The sequence below is a fragment of the Barbus barbus genome (genome assembly GCF_936440315.1).
Source record: "Barbus barbus genome assembly, chromosome: 14".
Lineage (NCBI taxonomy): Eukaryota > Metazoa > Chordata > Actinopteri > Cypriniformes > Cyprinidae > Barbus > Barbus barbus.
This window is the reverse complement of record NC_136742.1, coordinates 4,945,933-4,966,686: the sequence shown is the minus strand read 5'-3', so window position 1 is coordinate 4,966,686 and position 20,754 is coordinate 4,945,933. Positions and strand designations below refer to the sequence as shown.

At 39.1% G+C, this 20,754-nt stretch overlaps 1 protein-coding gene across 1 annotated transcript in view; it reads left to right on the top strand.

The window, feature by feature from the left end:
- Positions 1–19,874, top strand: part of LOC306880040 (laminin subunit alpha-4-like) — a 72,210-nt gene extending 52,336 nt beyond the window's left edge. Inside the window, exons 32-40 of the mRNA XM_079433311.1 lie at positions 1,288–1,429; positions 1,513–1,697; positions 9,800–9,989; positions 10,711–10,866; positions 12,629–12,788; positions 14,943–15,073; positions 16,049–16,142; positions 16,620–16,739; positions 19,293–19,874. Coding sequence (XP_079289437.1) covers positions 1,288–1,429; positions 1,513–1,697; positions 9,800–9,989; positions 10,711–10,866; positions 12,629–12,788; positions 14,943–15,073; positions 16,049–16,142; positions 16,620–16,739; positions 19,293–19,438 — 1,324 coding nt within the window. The 3' untranslated portion in view covers positions 19,439–19,874. The remainder of the gene's footprint in view (positions 1–1,287; positions 1,430–1,512; positions 1,698–9,799; positions 9,990–10,710; positions 10,867–12,628; positions 12,789–14,942; positions 15,074–16,048; positions 16,143–16,619; positions 16,740–19,292) is intronic.
- The last annotated feature ends 880 nt before the right edge of the window (positions 19,875–20,754 follow it).

Here is a 20,754-nt window from a genome sequence, read left to right as displayed (position 1 = left end):
GACTATATTGAACAGAGTTGACAAACAACTCATTGATCTAATCCTATTTCTGATAGCAACGACTGTGGTTGTATGATATTATGTTTTTTTTTTGGCCTTCACTGAATACCATAACTAAATTTCTTGTAGAGCTCTCTGCACCTTCGTCATGGATTTAGATCTTTTTTTTCTCCTGCACTGTGAAAAAAAAGTTGAGCCAACTTAATTTTTAGGCAACCAGCTTCAGCAGATTTTTTGAGTTTTCTCTACTTGTTGTTTTAAGTTTATACAACAAAAAGTTGAGAATCTCCTACAAAAATAAGTTGAGAGAACTCAAAAATCTGCTGAAGCTGGTTGCCTTAAAATTTTAAGTTGGCTCAAATTTTCTTTTTTTTTTACAGTGTGTCTGGCTGGTTGTTCAAGTATTGATGGACATAAAATACAGCATTAATGTTGTCTAAGTCCACCCAAAAATGAAAATTTGCTGAAAATGTACTCAATCTCAGGCCACTTCATATGAACAGATTTGTAAACATTTAGCATTATTTCACTAGCTCACCAATGGATCCTCTGCAGTGAATGGGTGCTGTCAGAATGAGTCCAAACAGCTGATAAAAACATCACAATAATCCACACGTAATCCAGACCACTCCAGCCCATCCAAGTTTTATGAAGCGAAAAGCTGCATGTTTTTATGAAACAAATCCATCATTAAGGCATCTAATTTTAAACCATTGATTTTGGCCAAAATACGAGTTCATAATCCATAATAATGCTTTCTCCAGTGAAAAAGTCCATCCCTCTCATCAAAATCCATGCATGTATTTTCTGATTCTGAGTTCACTGGTGAAAGCAATATTATGGATAGAGGACTCTGAAGCAACGGTTTGAATGTAAAAACACCTTAATGATGAATTTATCAAAAACACACAGCTTTTTGCTTCACAAGACTTGGATGGACTAGAGTGGTGTGGATTACTTGTGGATCATTGTGGTGTTTTTGTCAGCTGTTTGGACTCATTCTGACGGCACCCATTCACTGCAGAGAATCTACTGAGGAGCAAGTGATTGCAATGCAGAAACACACTCATCTACTCATCTTGGATGGCCTGAGGGTGAGTACATTTTAGGCAATATTCATTATTGGGTGAACTGTTCCTTTAAAACAGCTCTTAACACATATTAACAGTAACAAACAGCACTCAGTGTACAGAAATGACCTTGGTCATGTGTGATTTCAAAATGTTATATTCTATAGTGACTTCAGACTTATTTATGCAAGTGTGATGTGATGTGTATGTGATGCAGGCAGGATAGAGATATAGAACCAGAAGACTTCCAACGTTACAGTGAGAACGTGCAGGTGTCGCTTCAGGACTGCCCACTAGAGAGACCCCCTGCTGCTCTAAACAATAAAGACAGCAGAGGATCATCTAGACACTCCCGCAAGGTGCAACATAATAACACACACAGATGCACGAATACACTGTGTAATTACACTGTTATACACTTAAACATACTGTTGTTTCTCAGGTGGGTAGAGATGAGTCTAGTATGCCACATGGCTTAAAGAACAATCCTTTGGATGTTCCGGAGACAGAGGCTGCTTCCTGTTACCTGTCCTCTCGCCCCCGAGTGACCCGCCACGCCCATCACTATGGCGGTTTTGCCCACAGCCGACATGAGTACACAGGAAATGCCAGTGTTATCAGAGATGAGTGAGTATTGTTGGGTATAAAGAAGGATGACTGAAGTGGAATTAACTCTAATTAATTGTGAGATAAATTCACCAAAATGTATTATTTCCAACATAGGATCCTTGGTGACATTTCTTGTTTGATATTTCGTGACACTTGTAGAATATCCACTGGACAGCTCAAAAAATGTTCAGTTTAATCTGAAACAGATTCACAACATTTTATGTTAGCTGTTCAGTGAGTGGCACTACAAAGATAAAGGTAGAGTAGGTGATTTCGGAGAGGCTAGCAATAGCAAGCTAACTTTGAAAGCATAAGATCCCACCCTTCCTGCAAATCACTCTCCAAATCCCCACGTCCTACAAAACACATGACCGGGCTCATGCAGACCAGAAGGTATCCAGCAACATGATGAGGCATCGCTTGTGGAGGGATAAATGCAACGCTGCCAGATTACCTCATGTCTCATTCACCAGTGAGAAAACAGTACAATGCGCATACTATTACAATAATAAAGCAACAAATGCAAATACATACAGTTTTTGTATATATTATGTATTTGGACACTGGCACAGTTTTCATAATTTTGGCTCTGTATGCCACCAGAATAGAAATAAAATGAAACAATTAAGATGAAATTGAAGTGCAGACTTTAAAGCGTCATGAAACCCCAGACTACTTTTTTAATAGATTTTAGTAGAGGTGTTTGTGTTACATATCATAGAAGATCATGTTAGCATCCGTTAATTTTAACTGTTGGAGAAAACTGGTTAATTTTAAGCTTTTTTGCGCTATTTTCATCTTCTGGCTTTAAAATCTACATTGTTTTGACGTCACAATTTGTGACATGGCAAAGGACTATAGTACATCGATGACGCATCGGTGTCTTAAATTATTCATGAGACTGCGTGTTCTTACCTATGAGAAGACGCTTCGCTTAATTATTCACAACAGCATGTGTTGATTTGCAATGACAGATGCTTTAGACTGTGAGATTGCGTACATTAACTGAGAGAAACGTTCAAGGATCGGAGGAGAGTGTTTGTTTTTGCTTTGTAATAAGAGTTTAGCAAAATGCGATTCATTCACTTATTAGTGAGTTTAACAGTTTTTACAGCTCCATGACACATCCTATCAAAAGGCTTATATAAATGCTGCAGAATAAGCCTTAAAAGTTATCAGAGGTGCAACAGCGTGTTCATATATATGTTTTTGATGCAGAGTGCACATGGCTGTGCATTTATCAGAATCAGAATCAGAATGATGTTTATTGGCCAAGTATGTTTACTGTAATGATGGCGCTGAGGCAGAGTTAGAATCCATTCGCAGAAGTTTATTAAAAGGGGTTTCAACAACCAGAAACATGAAGTCAGGTAAGAGGTCTATACCAGTATCACAGTTGAGTCCGTTGATACACACAGGGGCAATCCAGAAGGCGGAAATCAGTAGGCAGGCAAAGAGTTCGTACACAAACATCAGTCCAAATGAGCAAACAAGGCAGAGGGGCAAATCCAGGAAATCAGAGTCAAGGTCAACAGGCAGAGTTATACACAGCAAGGCAATGAGAAAGAGAATGGTAAACGCTTGGTAAGGCAGGTAAACTGGCAATACTTCGCAGTTTGACATGTGCTCAGTCTCTGGTTTATAAAGCAACAAACAGGAAGTGGCAGTAGAGGAAGCAGAGGGAGTGGCAAGCAGTCAGTACTCTGGTGAGAGCTCCCTCTGTTGGTTTGGTGTTACATTTACACATACAAGGAATTTGTTATAGTGACAGAAGCTCCACAGTGCAACAGAAATACAGCAACAGGACAGGACACAGATAATAAAATAATAATATCAGAATCAGAATCAGAATTAGCTTTATTGCCAGGTATGTTTGCACATACAAGGAATTTGTTTTAGTGACAGTAGTTCCACAATGCGACAATGACAGCAACAGGACAGGACACAGATACAATTAAAATTAAAATTAAAATTAAATATATAATGTACAAATATACATGAATGGACAATGTGCCAAGCACAAACACAATATACAAAATAGACAATTCAGTATGTACAGGTATGTTAGGTGGAAATTTTAAATGTAATAAGTATGTGTGTAAAATAAACATAAAAAGTGTGATTGTGTTTTAGTGTTTTCATGTTTATTGTTAAGAGTTCAAGTGTTCATGAGATGGATTGCCTGAGGGAAGAAACTGTTCCTGTGTCTGGTCGTTCTGGTGCTCAGAGCTCTGTAGCGTCGACCAGACAGTAATAGTTCAAAGAGGGAGTGTGCTGGATGTGAGGGATCTAGAGTGATTTTTCCAGCCCTTTTGCTCATTCTGGATGAGTACAGTTCTTGGAGAGTGGGGAGGGTTGTACCAATGATTCGCTCAGCAGTCCGGACTACCCTCCGTAGTCTTCTGAGGTCAGATTTGGTAGCTGCGCTGAACCAGACAGTTATTGAAGAAAATTATTATTTGTGTTTTTTACTCGATCGGAGTGAAATGAAACTGTCTGAAACCGAAGTTGTCTGTGTTGTCTGTCTCCCCTCTTCCCCCTCCACTCTGTTGCGCACCACGCCCACATTTTTAGCATTTTAAAACTGTGGTGAGAACTGACCCTTTAATTCAAGGGGTTGAACAAAAATATAACATAAAAAGCTGAGGAATTAGAACCATTTTTATACACATTTCCCTCATTTTCAGGAGCTCAAATGTAATTGAACAAATAAATGTAATCATAAATAAAATGTGGATTTTCTTTATATTTTGTTGACAATCCTTTGAAGGCAATGACTGCTTTGAGTCTGGAACTCATGGACATCACCAGAGGTTTCCTCCTTCATGATGCTTTGCCAGACCTTTACTGCAGCTGACTTCAGTTGTTGTTTGTTTGTGGGTCTTTCTGCCTTTAGTTTTGTCTTCAGCAAGTGAAATACTGCTCAATCGTGTTGAGATCAGGAGATTGACTTGGCCATTGCAGAATATTCCACTTTTTTACCTTCAGAAACTCCTGGGTTGCTTTTGCTGTATGTTTTGGGTAATTTCCACTTTTAGATTAGATTAGATTCAACTTTATTGTCACTGTGCAGAGTACAAGTACAGAGCCAATGAAATGCAGTTAGCATCTAACCAGAAGTGCAAATAACAATGTATATAAATAAATATAAAAAATGTGTATATACATTAAGTTTTATGACATATAGTGCAAGTTATGAGGTGGAGGGGGAGAGACTAGCTCAGTGCAAATGACTGTACATACAACTTAGGTTGCAAGGAAGTATAAACAGAAGGTACATTATAAAGTGAGGTATGTAAGTAGCATATGTTTATATATGGCCAATGACCTTAACAGCATCCGGAGGTAGAAATGTGCAAGGGAATGTGCAAAATATCAGAAATGTGCAAAATAACAGAGGATTATTCCATTAGGTGGTCCATCTTGGATGTAGTGTTCAGCGCCACTTAATTTCCACTTATACTATGAAGCGCCACCCAATCAACGTTGCTCCATTTGATTGAATCTTGGCAGAGAGTATATCCCTATACACTTCAGAAGTCATCCGGCTGCTTTTATCTTCTGTCTCATCATCACTAAAGACCAGTAACCCAGTGCCACTGGAAGCCGTGCAGCTCATGCCATCACACTGCTCCACCATGTTTCACAGATGTTGTTGTGTGCTTTGGATCATGAGCTGTTCCAAGCCTTCTTCGTACATTTTTCTTCCCATCATTCTGGTACAGGTTGATTTTAAGAATGCTTGTCCAGAAGTGGTCTGGCGTTTTTAGATATTTTTTGTAAGAGTGGTAAAGGAAGAGGAATCAGTTGCAGGGATAACAGAGATTTATTGAGTTTCAAACACAAAACAGGAACTCAGGAACTAGCCACTGTCTAAGAGGGTAACCAGGAGAGATTCCAGCCAGGTCTGTGGAAGAGAATGTCAGCTCAGCAGGAGGCATCTAGGAAAGGGGTTTCTGAGTGATTGGCAGAGAGCAACACTCCAAGAGCTATGAGACAGACAAGCTCTCCAATGAACAACAGGGCACAGGGAATGGCGACGGTGAGAGAGAGAGGGAGAGAAGTTCCGGGAGGATGAAGGCAGAAGCTTGGATGACTTAACTGGGATCTCCTAAGGCTGGTGGACGAGACTGATATTAGCTGAGCAGCTGGATGGATAGAACTAGAAGGGCAGGGAAGCAGGCGGAGCTGGGCAGCGAAGGATGGGAGGGAGGAGGCAGGCAGTAGGGAGTCCAGCAGCCAGAGCCGAGGGGGGGGGGGGGAGCAAATGGGGAAAAGGGAAAAACAATACAAAACAAAAACTTAACTAAAAGGCAGGAGCTCAACAAACAAGGAACTACATAGCACATAACTAAATAAAAAGAAAAAAACTCTAATATCATAAAGTATAAAATAAATGCAAAGGAAACTATGCAAGACTAGGCTTGACAACAATAGGAACAGGATAAGTCAACAGAGACAAGAGCCAGGTTAACTTAGCAGAGCAGAGATTCGATCTGGCACAGGACAGAAAACAAGAGGGGAATATAAAGGGTGATTAATGATCTAAAACAGGTGTTATCCCTAACAAGATAAATAAGGTAACAAGAGGGGCGGGGTAGCAATAGACAATAGAGCACATGGCAAACACAAATACCAACTGACAGCCATGTGCTCCAGACAGACCAGGACACAACATAAACAAACCCAGATCAGACCGGCGCCTTGACAGTACCCACACCTCCAGGAGCGACCCTGGGTGCTCCAGGAACAGAGGAGGCCTGTCGATGGTGGAAATCCTCGATCAAGGAGTAGTATCCCGAGACGGCACCCAGCACCTCTTCTCAGGACCGTACCCCTCCCAGTCCACAAGGTACTGGTATCCCCTACCACGCCTTCTGGCGTCCAACAGCCTCCTAACAGAACACCCCCGGCGAACCGTCAATGAGACGGGGGGAGGGGGGGCAGACACACCAGGGTTCAAAGGGGAAGAAATGACAGGCTTGACATGAGATACGTGAAAGACAGGGTGGACACGAGCAAAGAGCCGCACCCCCGCCGGACTTAAGACTTTGGTAATGTGGTATGGCCCTAAGAACCTGGATGCCAGCTTGCAAGCTGGCACCTTAAGGGGCAGGTCCATAGTGGAAAGCCATACCCTCTGCCCACAGACATACTTGGGTCCAGGAGTCTGACGACGATCAGCTGGCATGGCATGTCTCCCCGCCTGAATGAGCGCCTTCCTGGCTCTTTCCCATCTTTCCCATGTTTCCCATGCTCTTTCTGCACCTCTGGACAAAGGCCTGGGCAGAGGGGATCGCGGCATCAGGTTCCTGTGAGGCAAACAGAGGAGGCTGATAACCAATAGAACTTTGAAAAGGGGACATACCAGTGGCCGCCATAGGAAGTGTATTATGGGCATACTCTACCCAGGTGAGCTGCTGGCTCCAGGAGGCGGGATTGTGTGATGCCAGACAGCGGAGCATCCGCTCCAAATCCTGGTTGCCTCGCTTGGACTGCCCATTGGTCTGCGGATGAAATCCTGACGTCAGACTTGAAGAAGCACCGATCAGACGACAGAACTCCTTCCAAAAATGGGAAACGAACTGGGGCCCCCTGTCAGAGACCACGTCTTTGAGAAGACAGAGCATCAGGCTTGATATTCTTGGACCCAGGCCTGTACGGGAGGGTGAAACGGAACCGATCAAAGAAGAGAGCCCACCTGGCCTGCCGAGAGTTCAACCTCTTGGCCGAACGGATATATTCAAGATTCTTATGATCCGTCCAGACCAAGAAGGGCTCCGCCGCCCCCTCCAGCCAGTGTCGCCACTCACCCAGTGCCAGCCTAACCTCAAGCAGCTCACAGTTACCGACATCATAGTTCCGTTCTGCCAGGCTCAGGCCGTGTGAGAAGTATGCACATGGGTGCACCTTCCCATCAAGGGGGGGTCGCTGAGAGAGGACCGCCCCAACCCTGATCTCAGAGGGTCTGGAACAGACAAGAGAGGGTGCAGATGTGAAACATGATTTAAGTTTCGTAAAAGCCCCCTGTGCCTGCTCCGTCCACCTGAAAGGAACACAAGTGGAGGTTAGAGCAGTTAAAGGAGCAGCAGTTTGACTATAGTTCTGGATGAAATGCCGATAAAAATTGGCGAATCCCAGAAACCGCTGCAATACTTTATGAGAGTCGGGGACTGACCACTCAGAGATGGCCCTTACCTTGGCAGGATCTACCTTAACCCCCTCCGCTGAGATTATCTGTCCCAGGAACAGAACTGACTCTGCGTGGAACTTCTCCACCTTGACATACAGCTGGTTCTCAAGTAGCCTCTGCAACACCTGACGGACATACTGAGTGTGTACCTGCAATGACGAAGAATAAATTAGAATGTCATTAAGGTACACAAAGACAAATCGATTGATCATGTCTCTAAGCACATCGTTGATCAGGGCCTGGAAGACAGCTGGGGCATTAGTAAGACCAAAGGGCATCACCCGACATTCAAAATGCCCAGTAGGGGTGTTAAAAGCTGTCTTCCACTCATCCCCTTCCCTTATCCGAACCAAGTGGTAGGCATTGCTGAGGTCCAACCTTGTGAAGATTTGCGCTCCCTGCAGCAGCTCGGGAGCCGATTACATCAATGGGGGTACCGATTCTTTACAGTGATGTCATTCAGCCATTGAGAGCCCTGGCGATGAGTTTCTTCTTGAGAAGGGTGGTGGGAATGCCCCACCGAGCCACCAGGATAGCATCAATGAAATTACCCTCAGCCCCAGAATCCACCAGGGCTGAGCATGGTTAGAAAAAGGTCCCCACTTGACAATGGCAGACAGCTGGGTATGAAATACAGGAGAATCGGATACAGGGGTGATGCTCACCAATACTCCCCTATCTACTGGTGAGCTCTGGCTTATAAACGACATGCTGCAGCAAAATGTCCAGATTTTCCACAGTAGAAGTCGTTGGTTGAGGCGTCGCTGCTTCTCCTCCCCTGCCAGACGGGTACGCCCCACCTGCATAGGCTCCACTTCAGGAAGTGGCTCAGGGTGAACAGTAGCGGCTTCAGAAACAGAACGAGGAGGGATTGGCCAAGAAGGGTGACTAATAATCCAAAACAGGTGTTAACCCTAACAAGATAATAAGGTAACAAGAGGGGTGGGGTAATAATAGACAATAGAGCACACAGCAAACAAAAATACCAACTGACAGCCATGTGCTCCAGACAGACCAGGACACAACATAAACAAACCCAGATCAGACCGGTGCTTTGACAATTTTTTGGCAAAGTCTAATCTGGCCATGTTTGCACCTTGTGGTGAACCCTCTGTATTGCTCTGGTGAAGTCTTCTTGGCTGGATGTTGTGAAAGGGTTTTTCTTTACCATGGAGAGGATTCTCTGATCATCCACTACTGTGGTCCTCCGTGGACGTCCAGGCCTTTTTATGTTGCTGAGCTCACCAGTGAGTTCTTTTTCTCTCAGAATGTACAAAACTGTTGATTTGGCCACTCCTAATGTTCCTGCTGTCTCTCTGATGGATTTGTTTTGTTTTTGAAGCCTAACAACTGTCTGCTTCACTTGCATGTAGAGCTCCTTTGGCTGCATGATGTGGGTTCACAACAGCTTCCGAATGCAAATGCCACACTTACTGTAGAGTCAACTCCAGACCTTTTACCCGCTTAATTGATGTAGAAATAACGAAGGAATAGCCCACGTCTGTCAATGAAATGGCTTTTGAGTACTGCCCAATTATTTATGGTCCCTTGAAAAAGGTGTGAGGTACATATTAAAGAGCTGTAATTGTATACCCTCAAGATAATACCCTAAAATTAAAGCTCAGAGTGTGCACTTCAAGCCCATATTAATTATATAACTGTAACTTGAATATGTTTTGGTCAACAGCTAAAATAATAAAAATTGTGCCTGTGTACAAATATATATGGACCTAACTGTATGTTGACAGGCAGGTAGGAGAGCCTATCGTACCTGGCCAAGTATACCACTTGACTTATATTTATACTACCTGATACCACCCTTTTTTATTTTTAAAGAGCAAAATGAATAAATAAATGATAGATAGATAGATGGATGGATGGACCTGGCAAAACATAACAGTGTTCTCTGTTTTTCCATCTTTTTTAGATCTCACTTTTCGCTATCATTGAAAACTCAATCAGCATTCGGACTCATCTTCTACCTGGCTGACGAGTCCGAGGAGAACTTCATGGCTCTGTTCCTCACTCATGGAAGGCTGGTATTCACATTCAGCTCGGGCCAGAACCAAGTCAGAATCAGATCTAAGGAGAAATACAGTGATGGACAGTGGCATGATGTAAGTTAAATCTGATTTCAGTTTGAAAAAGAAAAAGAAAGACTGCAATCACATACAGGCTAGTTTTACTGACTGCAGAATCGGTGTATTTTATTTTTTAATAAATAATAAATAATTTTATTAACAGTTTGGCTTATGTCTAAAGAAATTCTATTGGTTAAGTGTATGATCTTTATAATAAATAATCTTTTTTTATTTAATATGAATGTTTATGTCTTTGGGAAAATAAATATATTTGAATCATTTTAAAATTAAAAAAGAAATATGTGAAAAACTAATAATGTTGGCTGTAACAAATTATTGAGTATTTTCTTTTAAGTTGATCCTGAGTGTACTTTTTTTCAGTGCAGATAATGGTTGTTTCCAAACATATAGAGTTCTACAGAGGTCAAATTACTCACCTTTAGATTGACATCCCATTAGAATGTTTAGTATAGTAAGCTTCATCTACATCACTTACAGCGTAAGACAGTTATTGTCAGTGTAAGCATAAGCAAAAGAGGGTGAGATTTCATCAAAAGCAGTCAGTGGCAGATCCTTGACTAAAATAGAGTTGAGAACACAGCCTTCGAATTCTGAGATGTTCAGTTCAGTAGTTTGATTTGTCAGTCTTGCAAGTAACAGAATCCTCTTCCCAAATAAGCATGTAATTATTGAATAGTTTTCCTAATACAGGAGTTGTTGTTTTTGTGACACTTTATCTCTCTCTCTCCTTCTTTAGATAATCTTTATCAGAAGTGGAAATAATGGCAGACTGATAATTGACGGTCTTACGGTATTAGAGGACAGAGCTCCAGGCGGAAACATCTCACTGCTTGTCCAAGATCCTCTCTATGTAGGCGGGGTGCCACCTGATCAGGCCAAGAAAAACATTCAGGTATTCATTAACTGCTCTATTCCCTCAGGTGCTTCAAATCATTCTCTGAAATCAAATCTGAAAATGAATAATGTAATTATCATCACAAAATTAACTGAGACTGAGTACAGTCCAAAAATGACCAGTGAACCCAGTGAACAAGTGCAGTAGTGCACTAAATATCTTGGCATTAACAGTCTGTCACTGTAAATATCCTGTGTTGTCACAGTTTAAAATAGTATTTACATTAATTAGGCGCAATTTGTCATGAAAGCTTTCAGATCTTATCTGAAAGAGCTTATTTCAGAGCTGATATATTTTATTGTCTGGCAGCTGCATCAGAATACTAGTGTTTCTATCCTCACTGTCAAGCACACTGTAGCACACTCTTTATTGTTCATAATAGAGTACTGTATGCATACTTTTTTCTTTACTTATTATGGAAATAATATACTTTAAAAGAAATATAGTGAATATAATGGCATTTATGGTAAACTAAAATATACTTTAATGTAATTTCTGTCTGAGTTATGTGTGTTAAGAAACAAGATCCTAAAAGTGTACTCTCTTTAAGTACATTTAAGTGGCCTTTTATTTTTTTCAAATTATATTTTATGCAGATACAGCCCTTCTTTTTCACAAGGGTAGTTAAATTGAGCTCTCTTCCGCTTTTTTTGTGCATGGATGAATAAATACAGACAAAATTAGCCTACATCAAAATGCGCGTTTTGGCGAATATCCTAGGAAGCACAGTCGGTTGGCATATGTCTTAATGTAAACACGTGTATAAGGCTATATTAACTCCGTGCTTTCATTCTTAAAGCAAACAAATGCTGTCAAAGAAAAATACAAGTGTTCACTGCTCCTGACTAAATAACATTTGTAACATCAATAACGATTAATCTATATTTCATGTATACAGGGAAGACTATGTAGTTATTTTACATTTGATTATTACGTTTCTGCAGCGTAGCTACTTGAAAATTTCTTTTAGACTGAGCTGAAAAACTTGAAAAGCACTGTTTATTGAACTTGTGTCTTTATTCTATTGTATTTATTTTCTGCCATTACTTATCATTTGGTTATCTGTAGAAAATATTTATTTTAGCGTAGTAGCAGTCAGAATTGTTTATCCAATTGTTTATTTTCTTTATTATAAAAAAAAAAAAAAAAAACTAATTGAGGTACAGGATGTGAACATTTCTGATGAATGTTCATGTTATATATTTTGGTTGCATTTGTGAGTTAATAAAAATGTAGATGGTTGTTTAAAATAGGTATATAATATCATAATATCGAAATATGGATCGATATACTCCTGTATAGAATCGTATCGTAGAATTGCAAATATCGTATCGCTGGGTAGAATCGATATCATATCATGTCGTGACGTGACACACCATTCGATTTACATGTGACATATGCTATGCTAAATCCTAATTAGCATATTAACAGGATTATTATGCATCTTTTTACATGGCTGTCTGGAATACCTGATTTAGATTGGTCATGGTCAATCACAGCATTCTGTATAATGACTGCTAAAATCAGCATTTTTAGACAGTGTCTCCTACACTGTTATAGTTTTGTGTCATAGCACATAATACTTTCTTTTCTTCTCACATCATAAAAAAACTCAATATTTTTATAGCATATCCTTTTATTTATTTTAGTGTTATATGCTTAGTGTTGGGTCCTGATCACAATGTTTGTGTTTATTTTGTGATGATGTTAATGAAATGTATAAGTTTCTGAAGTTCTCGTTCTTCTCTTACTTCTGTAGAAGTCGTCTGTGTCTGGCTTCTCTGGCTGTGTGCGGAGTCTCCAGCTGAATGGCCGCCGGCTCACTTCTGCCTCCCACAGTTTTGGGGTCACACCCTGTTATGAGGGCCCCTCTGAACCAGGGACATACTTCACTGAGGAGGGAGGATATGTGCTGCTGGGTAACAAACAATATATCACTACTACTCTCTCTCAAATTCACTTAATTAAATGTTTTAGTGTCGAGAAAGAGGAGACGGTATTCCCACCACGACTCACTGACCCCACTGGGTATGTCAGCATGAATTTATTTACATTCTTGATGTATTCCTCAGCGAAATTAACGTAACAGAGTTCCATCTTTTCAGTGAATAATTTACTCATTAAAAACAAACAAAAAAGGTATTAAGCTATTATTAAAAGCTGTTAAGTCTTGTGGACTAAGCATAATTTATGTGAAATAGCTTATTCAGGCAGGGTTATTATCGGTAATTAAAACTAAAATGATAAAAAAAAGAAGTTATTTGAAATAAAATGTTAACTGAAAAAAAAAAGAAATATAAAAAACCCAAATACATTTATATTTCCAATTTTTGCTCAGTTTAACGTAGGACACTAAAATAGCAACTGAACATAACTGCCATTCTATTTGTGTTATTTCAGTTTGAATGATTTTACTATTTTAACCTGTGAACTGTCAGGTTATCATTCGTAATATACTACAGTATTTTACAGTTAAAATCTTTGATAATCTTGACAAAACACGTCATTGGAAAGATCTGAGGCTCAAGGTTCCATATTTGGTGGTTATTTTGTGATAGAAGTAATTTTGTGACATAAAATGTGTAATAGGAAAATGCATCAAAAAAGTTCAATGAAGTTTGGGTGTCACCCAGTGGCTATTTCTGGTACAGCGCCTGAACAAAATCTCACAGGAACCTCAATTTTTGAGATATAAATTTCAAATTTGACATAGACACAAGGCTTTAATTTTATTTAAATTTAGATTCCAAAATATTTTGTAAAAAATTCATTTTATATAAAAACTTCACATTTTCTTTACAATAAATTTGAGACAGCAGCTATTTGCACTTGGATTCTATTTACTCCAAGTGAAAATAGCAGTATTTTGTACTATTTATACTACTTTTTGCAAATAGTGGCAAATATCTGCACCTCAGTATTGTGGTACATTATAAAACAGCATGCACTAACATTGAGTGTGATCAGTTTTGTTTGAATTATTAAATAGATGGCTCATTATTGTAACAATAAAGCCTCCCTACACCTACCCCAACCCTACCCGATACTTTATTTGAAACTTTTCAATTATTTCCTTAATTTTTATTGAAAATAAATGCCTTTCCGATGTGATAAGAGATGTGAAAATAGAGAAGAACGAGTTCGGCAAAAGGTGGATTTGAACTCGGGTCTCTCGTGTCGTAAAGAATGCGTCAAGCGCTTATCATCTACGTCACTAAAGCTGTCAATTGATAGCCGTCTTTTGTAATGCTGTCCAGACCAACCACACGTTGGTGGGCGGAGTTAATGCAAATAGCCTCTGCCAACAAAGCAGGCTTTTTGCGCTTAGTGTAAATATAGACCCTCTGAACATAAATATAACATAATAACCAAACTTAAAGGTGCTGTATGTAGGATTGACACCATTTGGTTGTAATTCAAGTTTGGATAGTGCATTTTCACATCTATGATCAAAGTGGAGGGAGTAACGGTTAAAGGGTTAAAATGTGGAAAATAGTACTGACAAAGAATTAGTAGATACACATTTGACTGTTTAACCCATAACACTAACCCTAATTGCTAACTTGTCAAGACAATGCATGTTTTGCTTGTGAGCGACATTATGGTGAGAGCCAAACTCACACTAACCAGCTTGAATTCTCATGGTGGTCGTATACAAGAATACCACAAAAAAAACCCCAACACATAAGTGAGAGCCACAGACAGACAGAGGCTCCTGTGAGAGAAGTGGAATGTGATCTGCCGCTTGTTCAGCCATCTGATTGGTTGGTGCAGAGGCTGAGAGGTTGGTGTGAAGATTTAAGCAGTCCTCAAGATCTTGGGAAATGGAGTTGCAGCTTTTAAATGTGCATAGAGACATTTCACGCCCTAGTGCGGCGGTCATGGGGTTACACATGTACATAACTCTACTTGGCTCAAGAGGACACAATCCCAGCATGCACAGCTAAACAGCTGAATACACAGCAGTGATCAAGAATCAGATGTCTCCTTGTATAAATGCACTAGCTGTTTGCGGTTATAAGCTAATCCAAGGATATTATACTGACATAGTATGTTCTTTTCCTGACATTCAGATGACTCCTTTAATTTTGGCTCAAGATTTAAGATGGTGATAGAGGTGCGCCCTCGTGTGATGTCAGGAGTGCTACTGCATGTCTTCACCGGAGAGAAGGAATATCTCACCCTGTACATCTATCAAAACCAGGTCTGAAGATACTATCAAATATTTATTATAAATCCCATGATGTATGATTCAGTTTCTGTTCATGAAAATATTATTGACTTATGTTTTAGTATCGTAGTCAACACATCAAATATTGTACTTCAAAGCATGACAAAAATGATTAAACATAATCATTTAAAATGTACTTTAAAATAAAACATTTAGTTCCACATTATTACAAAGTATTAAATGTAGAAGAAACATAGCCATGAAAGTGTACTATATTTTAAAAAAAGTACAATTAAGAATATATATATATTTGTATTAATATTATATTATCTGCAAGTACAGCTCTTTAAAAATATACTTTTAAAACTAAAGATATAGTATAGATAAAGTGGACATATTTTTGTGTTTTCAAAACCTTTTCCAACCCTCATTCCTGAATGTCAGTCATAATCAGTAGGGACACTATATTGTACTTTTTTTTCCCTCCAAAGTTCATTAATGTTATTCATTTCAATGTTAACAATAGATTTTTATATAGATATCATAGCTATTAACTAACTACCGTTTACAGTAACATAGTGATGTAACTGGCATGTTTGTGTTCATTCATCATTATCAGTTTGAATTGTTTTCAAATGAGGCTTTTCTCTTTTCACTTGACTGTGATCATTTTTGCCTAAATTTGAATTCATTCTCCACAATCTGTACTTATTTTACTGCACAACTGAACTATTTCTTCTTCTTTTTTAGGTTTTATATAAAAATGTTAATATAATTCATAAGCACATTTTACTGAATCTTGCGGTGTTTATAGAAATCTCAGAATGATGTCTATGCTGTAGTACTATTTGAGCAAGCAGCAGTAACCAAAAATACAGAGCTTAGGGAATGCAATGCAAAGGTTTCATAATGTTTTCCTGTGCATGCATTTGTCTTCTTGCTTGTTTTCATAAGAGATATTTAATAGGAATAGTGAAGTAACGGGTTTGATTTGATGGGGTTTTGTAGGTGGTTGTTGTGGTGAATAATGGTATCCGTGAGTTCTCCACCTACGTGTCTCCTAGACAAGAAATCTGTGACGGAAACTGGCACAAGATCACAGGTAGAGACTTAAAACCCATACATGTTTTTTACTGTTAGAACTACTTTTCACATGCAGGAATAATGCAGTGCTAATTGACATAACATTTATTACAGTATAAACTTTTCTGCTTTATTATGTGTTTGTACAAACCAATCATTAATTACCAGTTGTAATTAGGAAAAAATATTATAGAATACAAATTATAGGTTATTGTCTAGCAGTGTATTTGATTTCTTAGCCAATTAAAAGATATACGAAAAAATAAAGCCTGTCAATTAGACAAAAGTCAGTAAAAATGTATTTATTTATTTATTGTTTTATATTTCTGTCCCTCTCACTTCTGAAATGATGGCTACACACCTGTATAGGACTTGAATTTGTTATAGATAACATGTAATATTACATGATGTTATGGAATCCTGTTAACTGGGCAGTGAGGCAGCGAAGTTCCTTCATCAGTGTGGTGCTATCATTAAGCTTTGCTGTGTTTTGCAGTGATCAGAGATGGTAACGTGGTGCAGCTGGATGTGGATTCAGAGGTGAATCATGTTGTGGGGCCTGTTCGTGAAACAGTACAGAACAGCAGCTCTCCAGTGTTTATTGGAGGAGCCCCAGGTCAGTCACCACCAGTCTATGTCTGTCTGTCTGTTATCTATGTTATTGTCTGTGTTTGTCTGTCTGTCTGGATGACCTTAGAAACTAATTCAGAGTTTTTGCTCAGGCTTTTTCAAGCCAACATAAAATTTGTATTGGTGATGATGTCCAGTAATTACATTTAGGCATTTTTAAAAATCTAATTAAAATTTAATTAAAACCAGATGTTGGATTCGGTCATTTTGTCATCTTGGTTTTGATCTTTGAGCTTATGCATCTTAGTATATATTTGATCTTTTGATCTTTTATTTAGAAAAATTCACATTTATTGGATAATAAGAATTTAAAATGGGGGAAATATCATTATGAAATAAATGTTTTTCTCAAACACACGTTGGACACAATTATTGGCACCCCTAGAAGTTCTTATGAGTAAAATATATCTGAAGTATATTCCCATTCATAGTCACAATTTTGAGCACTCCAGGGTGATTATGAACATGAAATTATCCAGCCATGGCTTCCTGTTTCACAGAAATATAAATAGGAGGGAAAACAAAGCGCAAATTCCCTTAATAATCCATCACAATGAGAAAAACCAAAGAATATATTTCTGATGTGCAGCAAAAGATAATTGAGCTTCACAAATTAGTGAAGTGGCTTCAAGAAAAGAGCTAGAGCAGTGAAAATGTCCATTTCCACCATCAGGGCAATAATTAAGAATTTCCAATCAACATAAAATGTTACGGAACTGCCTGGAAGAGGGCGTATGTCTATATCGTCCTAATGCATGATGAGAAGGAGAGTTTGAGTGGCTAAAGACTCTCCAAGGACCACTGCTGGAGAATTGCAGAAAATATTTGAGTCTCAGGGTCAGAAAACCTTAAAGAAAAATTGTCAAACAGCCCCTACATCACCACATGGGTTTCAAGAAAAATATTCCTAACTCATCCAAAAACAAACTCCAGCATATTCAGTTATCAGACACGACTGGAACTTCAAATGGGACTGGCTTCTGTGGTCAGATGAAACAAAAAAATGATCTTTTTAGCAGCAAACACTCAAGATGGGTTTGGTGAGCACAGGGATAAAAAGTACCCCATGTGTACAATTAAATATGCTGCTGTATTTTTGATGTTGTGGGCCTATATTTCTGCTAAAGGTCCTGGATATCTTGTTTAGACACATGGCATCATGGATTCTATCAAATAGCAACAGATAAAAAATCAGTAAGTGACTGACTCTGTTAGAAATCTTATAATTTTAAATAAAAGCTCAAAAGGATTAACAATGCAGATTAATTTTCACAGCCTTCTTTGATGATATTTACCAAGGGTGCCGATATTTTTGGCCATGACTGTATATTTATACTATATACTCAAAAAGAGTTTTTTTAATAGCCATTTTTACTAGGAAGACCACATGTGTACCAAGGTGGGGGGAAATCCCAAAGTTATCAAAATATTTTAGGAAAGTTGTTATACCGAAGGTATATATACTGAGGTCCCCTTATAACGTTATCAAGATTTTTACATCATAAAACATCATAATTTAGAAGTAATAGGCTATTTTTCTGTCCTGTTTTTAAACCCCCTCATCAGAACGCTCTGTTTTGAATAGTTGTGGAGGACTGTAGACTCGGAAGTAAACACACTGCTGTGATTGGATAATAGTTGTGCATGTTTGACAGCAAGTCCTTCACAGATGGAGGCTGCTGTAATTTAGGTCAAAAACGCATTAATAACTCAATACATATCAAACAATCTGAAAGAAGAGAAAAATAAATAGTGATCACATAGTAAAAACACACATTACTGTCAGATCCAATATAGTCGGCACAACATTGTCTTTTAGTTTCTGTCTTTCTGAAAATCCTACGTCGAATTGTGCCTTGTTTGTAAACGAATCTGCGGTAAAATGAAATGAACAAAGGGCCGAGTTCTTATTGACGCTGTCTGGATCTTCATTAAAAATAAAGTCCATTCACTCTTTCCTAACGTTGGGATCAGAAGAAAGGCAACGCAAACACTGTTTGTCCACATCTTGGCACTGAACAGTGTCTTGTTTTCTTCAGAGCCATCTTCATTGTTTGGTTTCTGCTTAGACCTGCGTTTGCCTCTCTTGTTATTTACACTACATGTGTGAATCGGTAGGCAGGGCTAAACAAGCAGCGATGTTGAAGCAGGTGTTGATCTTCTTCTGTGGAGGCGGTGCTTATCCACACTATTACATCATAGAGTAGAATATTCCACAAACTCTCATTTTGACTGCCTTCGATATAATCTGTTTTTAACGAGAAAGTTTTGAGTTCTGAAACTTACAGGATGTTTTTCTAGTACAATGACCTCTTATGTCTCAAAAGATCAAGGGAATTTTGATTTCTCAGTTCATGACCCCTGTAAAATGACTGGAATACAGCATGAGGTTTGATCTAAGCACAATGTTGTTTCTTTCTTGTCTTTGTGACTTTATGAGTGAGTGTTGTATTTATTCCTACTCTAAAGTGAATAATTGTAGCTCATAAATCTCAGAGAGAGCTTATTCCAATGTTTTTGATCCTTTACTCTCCTCCAGACAACATGCTGCCTCACAGTCTCCACAGCAGGAGGGGCTACACGGGTTGCATGAGGAACCTGTCTGTGAACGAGTCTCCTGTGAGCTTCAGTAAAGCAGCTCTGGTTAGCGGTGCAGTCGGTGTGGGCGCCTGTCCTGCTGCTTGAGCGACGGCAACAGAAATCAACCTGTGTCATTGCTTGTGTTTCAGTAAAGAATGAAGCACCACTGTCACTGTCTATTCAACATCATTTATAGCTACAGTATTCTATCACTATGAAATATTTGATTAATCACTAATGTACTGTAAACCAGAGCACTGCAAGCATTGTGTTAAACTGATACAAAAAGATCTTAAACTGAGGTATGCAATTTCTATAAACCTGATACTTTAAACGAATATGCACAAAATATTAACAAAGCCATACAGTCCACCTTAATAAAGCTGATGTTTTCTGATATTTGTCTTATATCTGTATTTCTATATGAATTCCTGTCAAATGTCAACTTCCTGCAGGAAGTACAACCTGAATTCCAGAAATGTTAGGACGTTTTTTTTTTTGTTTTTTTTTAATAAAATGAAAACTAAAAGTCTTTCAAATCACATGAGCCAATATTTTTATCACAATAGAACATAGATAACATAACAAATGTTTAAACTGAGAAAATTTGCAATTGTATGCACAAAATGAGCTCATTTCAAATGTGATGCCTGCTACAGGTCTCAAAATAGTTGCGACGGGGGCATGTTTACCATGGTGTAGCATCTGCTCTTTTCAAAACAGTTTGAAGATGTCTGGGCATCGAGGTTATGAGTTTCTGTAGTTTTGGTGTTGGAATTTGGTCCCATTCTTGCCTGATATAGGTTTCCAGCAGCTGAAGAGTTCGTGATCATCTTTGATGTATTTTTCGTTTAATGATGCGCCAAATGTTCTCTATAGGTGAAAGATCTGGACTGCAGGCAGGCCAATTCAGCACCCGGACTCTTCTACTACGAAGCCATGCTGTTGCAATAGCTGCAGTATGTGGTTTTGCATTGTCCTGCTGAAATACACAAGGCCTTCCCTTAAATAGACGTTGTCTGGAAGGGAGCATATATTGCTCTAAAACCTTTATATACCTTTCAGCATTCATAGTGCCTTCCAAAACATGCAAGCTGCCCATACCGTATGCACTTATGCACCACCATACCATCAGAGATGCTGGCTTTTGAACTGAACACTGATAACACGCTGGAAGGTCTCCCTCCTCTTTAGCCCGGAGGACACAGCCACGGTGATTTCCAACAAGAATGCCAAATTTAGACTCGTCTGACCATAGAACACTTTTCCACTTTGAAACAGTCAATTTTAAATGAGCCTTGGCCCACAGGACACGACGGCGCTTTTGGACCATGTTCACATGAAGTCGGGGAAGGGGAAGTCGTGGCCTAATGGTTAGAGAGTCGGACTCGTAATCGAAAGGTTGCGGGTTCGAGTCCCCG